The sequence below is a fragment of the Alosa sapidissima genome, chromosome 2 (assembly GCF_018492685.1).
Source record: "Alosa sapidissima isolate fAloSap1 chromosome 2, fAloSap1.pri, whole genome shotgun sequence".
NCBI lineage: Eukaryota > Metazoa > Chordata > Actinopteri > Clupeiformes > Clupeidae > Alosa > Alosa sapidissima.
In genome coordinates, this window is record NC_055958.1 from 39,785,260 (window position 1) to 39,795,259 (window position 10,000).

Here is a 10,000-nt window from a genome sequence, read left to right on the forward strand (position 1 = left end):
AAAACCTGCATACCTGCAACTTATTGAATTATTTTTTATTGTTGATTTTTACAAAGAAACAAGGCCTGCTTGGAATGGGGAAATGTGTCCAATGATCTTACTTCCTGTCATTCGTGATTACATTACATTGTGAAGCTAATTCTGGATGTGTTGAGGCTTAGTTATAATAATCAGCAATGCAATCAGCAATTACTAAGCATCAAAGCGCTATTGAGAAGAGAAAAGAAAGATGAGAACTGGAGGAGACTAAATCCAAATGAATGAAATCAGGTTCTGAGGTGACGTGGGTTCTAACAGGGCGGAGGCTATCTGAAGTGTTCTGACAGGGCGGAGGCTATCTGAGGTGTTCTATCAGGGCTGATGCTATCAAAGGTGTTCTAACAGGATGGAGGCTATCTGAGGTGTTCTAAAAGGGCAGAGGATATCTGAGGTGTTCTAATAGGGCGGAGGATATCTGAGTTGACGCGGGTTCTAACAGAATGGAGGCTATCTGAAGTGTTCTAACAGGGCGGAGGGTATCTGAGGTCATGTGGGTTCCAATAGGACAGATGCTATCTGGGGTGTTCTAACAGGACGAAGGCTATCTGAAGTGTTCTAACAGGGCTGATGCTATCAAAGGTGTTCTAACAGGGTGGAGGCTATCTAAGGTGTTCTAACAGGACGGAGGCTATCTGAGGTAATATGGGTTCTAAAAGGGCAGAGGCTGTCTGAGGTGACATAGATTCTAACAGGACGGAGGCTATTTGAGGTGTTCTAATAATGGTGGAGGGTATCTGGGGTGTTCTAACAGGGTGGAGGCTATCTGAGGTGTTCTAACAGGGATGATGCTATCAAAGGTGTTCTAACAGGGTGGAGGCTATCGTGGGTGGAGGTGACGTGGGTTCTTCTGGGACACATATTTCTAGAGATGAAAGATGTTGGTGACTGTAGAGTACACTCACATTCCATAGAGAATACTACACACACACACACACACACATACAGTGTGATGTGTAACAACGTAATAATGTAATGCATGTTCCTGTTCCAGAGCAACCAAAACACATCCTGGCCCTGTGGTGCACCTGAGTGACAGCCCAAAAGATGAGGGGAGGGTGAGTAAATGCACACACACACACACACACACACACACACACACACACACACACACACACACACACACACACACATAAATATGTTATTTTAGCACATGTGCTTGAGAGAGATAAAGGAGAGAGAAAAAGACACATGAGCTCCAGTCTTCTTGGCTAAATAAAAAGGGAAAAAAGAGAGAAGGAGAGAAAGAATGAGAGGTGGAGAGAGTGAGAGACAGGGAGAATGGAGAGAGAAAGAATGAGATGGAGAGAGAGAGAGAGATGGAGAGAGAAAGAGAGATGGAGAGAAAGAGATGGAGAGAGAGGAGAGATGGAGAGAGAAAGATAGATGGAGAAAAAGAGATGGAGAGAGAGAGAAGAGATGGAGAGAGAGAGGAAGAGATGGAGAGAGAAAGAGAGATGAAAGAGAGAGAGAGCCAGATGGAGCTCATGAGGTCTGGAGTGTTCTGTTGAAAGCTGCAGGGCACAATTCTGAGTCTGACTGGTAAAGGAACACGCATAGCCTCTCACAGCCTAGCATAGCAACTCAGTCAGGCAGCCCAAAGCTGTGTGTGTGTGTGTGTGCCTGCGTGCGTGTGCGTGAGTGTGTGTGTGAGTGAGAGTGTGTCTGTGTGTGTGTGTGTGTGTGTGTGTGTGAAGAAGCTGAGCTGTAAGAGCTTAAAGAGAGCAGGATCAATTCTCTGCTCCAAGCCAATCACACTGTCGGTCCTCCTCAATGAGCCCAGCTGGACAGCACTCAAACACATGCTGTGCTTTGGAGGAGTGTGTTTGTGTGTGTTTGTCTGTGTTTGTGTGTGTGTGTATGTGTTTGTCTGTGTGTGTGTGTGCGTGTGTGCATGTGTGGGTGTCTGTGTTTGTGTGTGTGTGTGTGTGTGTGTGTGTGTGTGTGTGTGTGTGTATGTGCGTGTGTGCGTGTGTGTGTGTCTGTGTATTAGAGAAGAAAAGAGATGAGGACACAAGACAAGAGGAGGAGGAGATGAATTCTATTAAGTGTCGCCATAGTAACATGCTGCATAGGTGCAGGCAGGCAGATGCATTGTGGGAGTGCTGGTAGGCCACTTCAGGTCACTCTAACCTGTCCTAGCTGAGGTGGACAGTGAGACACATGTCCTCAACCTCGGAGCCCATCCACCCACTCTCATCGCTGGGCTCCCAAATAGTCCTATCAGGACTAATACGTACAGTAAGGGATAATGCCGTCCGACGCGAAGCGGTTTATACCATGGTCACTTACGAAATAAATAAATAGGAAATCAATTATTAATACTAAATGAGTTTTAGAGCTAAAATCGTTAGTTTTTTCAGCTGTTTACAGTTGATTCCATTGGTGCGAAGTCTGCCTCCAGGCTCAACCTACTACTAGTCATCCTACTATCGTTGTTATAGTTACCATTCATAAGCATTGATATAGAATGGCGATTAAACTTTTTTTTTCCAGATCTACTTCATAGGTGTAGTATATCACTTTTTAAACGACACCCTTTTTAACCTAGACCATGGTATAAATCTTGATAATTTCACCATATAGCGGCAGATGTCCTTCAAATTGTAAATGTATCACTGCTGTCTGGCACTTTTCCTAAGTCACTGAAAACACCTGTTGTAAAGCCACTTCTCAAGAAGAATAACCTGTATGCATCCACGCTAAACAATTACAGGCCCATATCCAATCTACCTTTTATTGGCAAAATGATTGAAAAAGTAGTCTTTAATCAACTAACCACCTTCCTAACATCAAAGGGGTATTTTGATTACTTTCAGTATGGCTGGTTGGCTCCCACTTGGACAAGGATCATCCAAAATAATTTGATTTCATATCATAGCTATGCAGATGACACACAAATTTGCTTAGCTTTGTCGCCAAACGACTATGGTCCCCTTGAATCTATGTGTCAGTGTATAGAACAAATCAACATCTGGATGTTTCAAAATGTTCTTCAGCTGAACAAAGAAAAAACTGAAGTTATTATATTTGGTAAAAAGGAGGAAAGACTTACCAGGTACCATGAATACACAGGGGAAAAGCCTTGGCACTGGGCTTGGCCCAGGAACCCCATAGCGCCCCCTTGGGGCAGCCGTGGCCTACTGGTTAACACTTTGGACCTGTAACCGGAGGGTTGCCGGTTCGAACCCCGACCGGTAGGCACGGCTGAAGTGCCCTTGAGCAAGGCACCTAACCCCTCACTGCTCCCCGAGCGCCGCTGTTGATGCAGGCAGCTCACTGCGCCGGGATTAGTGTGTGCTTCACCTCACTGTGTGTACTGTGTGCTGTGTCTGTTTCACTAATTCACGGATTGGGATAAATGCAGAGACCAAATTTCCCTCACGGGATCAAAAGAGTATATATACTTATACTTATGTCACTGTGACTTGTGGTTGGCATATAGTTTTAGATACACACACTAAATTTGGTGGGTATATGTAACTCCCAAAAACAATCGACTTTTGTATTAGCATGCCATTAGCCACGCCCACAGGAAGTGAGGTAATTGTGATTTTGTGCATTGTGGACATGATCAATTTTAACATACTCCTCCTAGACGATTGCTCCGATTCATGTGAAAGTTGGTATACATGATGCCAATTTGCTTCTGATTCTAAATTGTGAAGCTTTTTTTGATATGTTGTAATTTGACGAAATGGCGAAATTATTAATTTTAATACCATTCCACACAAACAATAAATGTGTCTTAATTCACCATGCAAGGCTTGAAATGTTTCAAATTTCACAGGTCTTTGAATACCATGGTAGTGATGATATTTACATGCCCATAACGCATATTTGGCATAGCGCCACCACCTGGCAACAGAAAGAATGGCAATTACACTGATGTCACATGATGAATTTTAACATACTCCTCCTAGACGGTGTGTCAGATTCATGTGAAATTTGACAAATATGATGCCAAGATGTTGCTGATGTTAAATTGCGAAAGGATTTTTGATATGTTGTATGTCAGGATTTTAATATCTCGCCATATAAACAGGAAATGTGTCATAAAGTCACAGTGCATTGAATGAATGGTTTGAAACTTCTCAGCTTAATAGATATTATGATTATGATGATATCCAGACACCCAATGGGCCTGCCTGGCATAGCGCCACCACCTGGCCAAGTAGGAAATGTGCCAGAAATGGAGAATGCCTTAAGTGATTGATCTGAAACTTTATAAAATATCGGATATCATTATTGTGATGATATTCACACATATAATTCACATGCCTAGCATAGCGCCACCATCTGGCCAAACAGGAAATATGCCAGAAATGCTCTATGCTTTGAATGAATGTTCTGAAACTTCTCAGGTTAATAGATTTTATAATTATGATGATATCCAGAGACCCTATGGGCCTGCCTGGCATAGCGCCACCACCTGGCCAAGCAGGAAAATGTGCCAGAAATTGGTAATGCCTTTATTGGTTGATCTGAAACTTTACAAAATATTGGATATCATTATTGTGATGATATTCACATGTGTAATTCACATGCCTAATATAGTGCCACCATCTGGCCAAAAAGTGTATCAGAAATGTTCTTTGCTTAAAATTAATAATCTGAAATTTCTCAGGTTAATATATATTATGATTATGATGACACAACATGGGCCTGCCTTGCATTGCGCCCACACCTGGCCTAGCAAGTAAATATGCCAGAAAATAACATGCAAAAACAAATAGCACACACATCAAATATGTACATTTTACAAATGCACCACATCGGTGCTTTGATGGATTCTGAAATGTTACGGGTTGCGGCCCGCAGGTGCTCGGGCCCGCCATTGCCGCTTGCGGCTATATTTATATTTCATATTTACAGGAATACAAATGTTATCAGCCCCCCCTCCCCTGTTTACTCTGTCTCTGTCTCTCTCTCTTTCTCTCTCTCCCTCTGTCTGTTTCTTCTCCTCGCAGCTGCTGATTGGCTTTGAGAGTGGGACCATTGTCATGTGGGATCTGAAGGCCAAGAAAGCAGATTTCAGAATCTATTATGATGAGGTAAGATTGTCTTTGTGTGTGTGTGTGTGTGTGTGGGCCAGGGGGTTCTTGCCATGTTTGTTTACATTCTTTGTGAATGTTTTAAAGTCATAGTTTAGTCATGCCAGCAGAAGAGCAGGAGAAAAGGAGGGAGAGAGAGAAAGAGAGGGAGGGAGAGAGAGAGAGAGGGAGGAAGGGAGGGGGTGGAGGGGCAGAGACAGACAGAGAGGGAATGAGGGAGAGATGGAGAGATTGGGATATGGAGAGATGGAGGGACAGAGATAGAGAGGGAGAGAGAGGGGGAGATGGAGAGAGAGTGCTAGAGATGGAGATAAGAGAGAGATGGAGGGACAGAGAGAGGTTGACATGTCTCAGACATGCTATGTGTGTATGTGTGTGTGTGTGTGTCCAATGTGATGTGTTTGGAGATGACACCATCAGGCTTTTAAAGCTGCAAAATCACTCCACACAGCTATGCGACAGACTAGCTATGTGTGTATCTGTGTGTGTGTTTGTGTGTGTGTGTGTGTGTGTGTATCTCTGTGTATCTCTCTCTCTCTCTCTCTCTCTCTGTGTGTGTGTACAGTATGTGTGTATGCTCCATGTAGTGAGGTTTGACAGCCTAATGATGGGTGGGCACTTTAATGGGCATCCATATAGCTGATATTTCTCACTGTCTCTCTTTTAGTGTGCCTCTCATTTCACTCATTTGCCTTTCTCTCCTTAAAGAGGCAGTGCTCCCACTATACAAGGATTAACGGTTAAAGGAGAATTCCGGTGTGATATTGACCTAAAGTGTATTGAAACATGATACCGAGTGTGAACGTATGTCTCATAGCCCATCTCGGCTTGTCCCCTGCACTCCAAAATCTGGCGCTAGTTAGCAGATGCTACCAACAGCTTTTTCAATGGTGGTGCTTCGGCATCGGGCTAGCCATGCAAATAAATCACTGTTTTACACCATTTACGAGGCTCAATGTATCTCCACACTTCATTGGTAGACTTCCGAGGGCCCTGACATTTAAAACGAGACATTGAGAACTTTGAAAAAGCACTGGTAGTTTACTTACAAGACGATTTATACAGACAGTATCTTCACGAAGTATAGCGTTTGCAGCCATCTTGAATTTAGTCACGATAAGTCGAGCGTCGAGTAAGAATGAACAGGTATGATAAGGGATCAGATTCCAAAAATAATTAAGTGGAAATGGATGGATTCCAGTTGCTGCTACTAGAAGAAACTGGAATCCATGCATTTCCACTGAATTACTTTTGGAATCTGATCCCTTATCATACCTTTTCATTCTTACTCGTTGCTCGACTTATCGTGACTAAATTCAAGATGGCTGCAAACACTAAACTTCGTGAAGATACTGTCTGTATAAATCCTCTTGTAAGTAAACTACCAGTGCTTTTTCAAAGTTCTCAATGTCTCGTTTTAAATGTCAGGGCCCTCGGAAGTCTACCAATGAAGTGTGGAGATACATTGAGCCTCGTAAATGGTGTAAAACAGTGATTTATTTGCATGGCTAGCCCGATGCCGAAGCACCACCATTGAAAAAGCTGTTAGTAGCATCGGCTAACTAGCGCCAGATTTTGGAGTGCAGGGGACAAGCCGAGATGGGCTATGAGACATACGTTCACACTCGGTATCATGTTTCAATACACTTTAGGTCAATATCACACCGGAATTCTCCTTTAACATACCAAACGGTTGTCCAGACTGAAAATTCATTAAGAATATATACCTACTCAAGTCACTATTTTGCCAGTTGATACATGATTTACAGTTTTCTGTGGGTGACTAAGCAGTTGACATGTTGACTTATTATTCCTTAATACCTTGATGGTTTCCATATTAGCTTGATGGTTTCCATATTGGCTGGATTCCATATTACCTTAAATGTTTCCATATTTGCTTGACTGTTTCCATATAACCCTGATTGTCTCCATTTAGCTTGACTGTTTCCAAATATTAAATATTAGCCTGCTTCCATATTAGCCTGATTGTTTCCATATTAGCCTGATTATTTCCATATTAGCCTCATTATTTCCGTATAAGGTTGATGGTTTCCGTATTAGCCTGATTAGCCTGATTATTTTCATATTAGCCTGATTATTTCCATATTAGCCTGATTATTTCCGTATTAGGTTATTAGCCTGATTATTTCCGTATCAGGTTGATTATTTCTGTATTAGGTTGATTATTTCCATATTAGCCTGATTATTTCCGTATTAGGTTATTAGCCTGATTATTTCCGTATTAGCCTGATTATTTCCATATTAGCCTGATTATTTCCATATTAGCCTCATTATTTCCGTATTAGGTTGATGGTTTCCGTATTAGGTTGATGGTTTCCGTATTAGCCTGATTATTTCCATATTAGCCTGATTATTTCTATATTAGCCTGATTATTTCTGTATTAGCTTGATTATTTCCGCATTAGGTTGATTGTTTCCATATTAGCTTGATTCCATATTAGCTTGATGGTTTCCATATTAGCTTGATTCCAGTCAGTCAGACAAAGTGTTTCTCTATATAAATCTATTTGTAGCGTGGCCAATGATTTATTTACTGTTCTAAATGCAGTAATCACACTACAGTTACTAACAGTGTGTGAGCAAAAATGACTTTATTCTCCTATTTGAGATAGCCCTGGAACACTAGGAAATAGGAATCCACCTCCTCAATCATGGAGACGCATGTTGCGGTGGTGTGCTTTGCCCTGTCATGAGTGTGCGTGGAATCAGGCCGCCTCCTACAGCACTGCCTCTGAGACGGTCTTCTTGGCTTTAGATGATACTTGTTTGCTTTCCTATTTACAATCAGGCCATTTATAAAAGCTAAAAATAAAACACTATGCACCTGTAGAAAAAAAATATGCCATTCAAAATGCTGCGGCAGCAAGTGCATTCTTATTTAAGTTAAACTCTCTCTCTCTCTGTGTGTGTGTGTGTGTGTGTGTGTATGCTCCATGTAGTGAGGTTTGACAGCCTAATGATGGGTGGGCACTTTAAAGGGCATCCATATAGCTGACATTTCTCACTGTCTTTCTTTTAGTGTGCCTCTCATTTCACTCATTCGCCTTTCTCTCCTTAAAGAGACAGTGCTCCCACTATACAGGGCTTAACGGTTAACATACCAAACGGTTGTCCAGACTGAAAATTTGCGTGCGTGTGCATCCTCTGGGAGGGCGACAAGAACATTCGCAAAAAATAAAACCCATCAGAGTATTTGTTATCTGAAGCGGGAGAGTGGGAAACAGTGCACAACTAACTAATGACTAGTCTGAACTAAGTCATTCACACCACGAATTGGCTCCAAAAAGATATCAGGGTGTTATACAAGCTAGGACTGCCACTGTTTTCAATGTGAACAAGAGCATCTAGTAGGCTATTAATGACTGAAGGTGCACAACTCACGAGCGCACTTTACTCGAAGCAGTTCAATTGTTTGCAAGTTGTGTGTGTGTCACCATTCAACATTGTGAGGGAGGGTGCGCGAGCAGGGCAGCAGTGCTTCCATAAAGCAATTCAAAATTGCTAAATTTCTAAAAGCAGCACTGAGGTGCCATGTTTGTGAACTAGAAGGCAGATTTCAGTAAGACAGAGCATTGATCAGCTCTGTAAGAAATGCCTGGGTTGGAGTAGTGTAACAGAGTAGATTATATTTAATACACCGTAATTAATTAAATAATAAATAAAAGGGGACAATATCAATAACAGCGTCCATAAAACATTAACACAAAAGTAACGCAAAAGTAATGTACCACGTTACTTTCCACAGAGAGTAAAGAAGTAATGTAAGGGATTACATACTTTAATACATTATAATACATTATTTTTATATTTATAAACTGGAATTACAGACTAAGTGTTGGGTAAACTTCAATTAGCACGCTAACTGGAATTACAGACTAAGTGTTGGGTAAACTTCAATTAGCACGCTAACTGGAATTACAGACTAAGAGACAGAGAGAGAGATTGACAGGGACACAGAGAGAGACAAGACCGATAAACAAAACGTGATTGTCAGTAATAGATAGAAATAGAAAGAAAGACATGAAGAGAGATAAACAGAGAGAAAGACATGAAGAGAGATAAACAGAGAGACATAATGTGATGGCAGGAAGAGAGATAAACAGAGAGACATAATGTGATGGACAGGAAGGCATGAGAATGACAGAGAGACAGAATGAGAGATATGTTGACAAAAGAGAGACAGGCTGGGAGGGATGCATAGGAGACAGACAGGGACAGCCAGATGCAGGTTGCCATGGGAGCGGGAATAAGAGGAGAGAAGCCACCCTTCCCCCACCTCTCTCCAGCTACATCCATCCATCTCTCCATCTCTCAATGCACTTCAGTTCAGTTCATATCCATTCACTTCAACATCACACACTCCAGTATTACACTGCTTCTCTAATGCCAACATCACACACTCCAGTATTACTGCTTCTCTAACGCCAACATCACACACTCCAGTATTACACTGCTTCTCTAACGCCAACATCACACACTCCAGTATTACACTGCCTCTCTAACGCCAACATCCCACACTCATACGGTATCACACTGCCTCTCTAACGCCAACATCACACACTCATACGGTATTGCTGCTTTACTTGGCTATAAACAGGCCCGTGACTCATGTTGGTTGACACTAGTAATGACAAGTTGAGTCTTGTCAGTGGTGGGGAAAAAACAAGCAGTTAACTTTAATGAGCGCCAGCTGCTTCCTTATGACTGCCGGTGTTTAGCAGGCTAGCTAGTTTAATACAGAAAGGATTTCCGTTATTGGCCCATAATGAAAGAACTTAAAGGTCTAACAATAGGACGCCTGGTTGAAAAATGTCAGAATTCCCCTTTGAGTTGAACATTATTGTTGCTTATTTATCCATGTTAATCTCTCTCATGCCCTTTACCTCTCT

At 42.0% G+C, this 10,000-nt stretch overlaps 1 protein-coding gene across 1 annotated transcript in view; it reads left to right on the forward strand.

Moving 5' to 3' along the window:
- Positions 1-10,000, forward strand: part of stxbp5l (syntaxin binding protein 5L) — a 165,143-nt gene that overhangs the window by 85,024 nt on the left and 70,119 nt on the right. Inside the window, 2 exon segments of the mRNA XM_042071187.1 lie at positions 1,031-1,094; positions 5,007-5,090. Of these exon segments, the coding sequence (XP_041927121.1) occupies positions 1,031-1,094; positions 5,007-5,090 (148 nt within the window).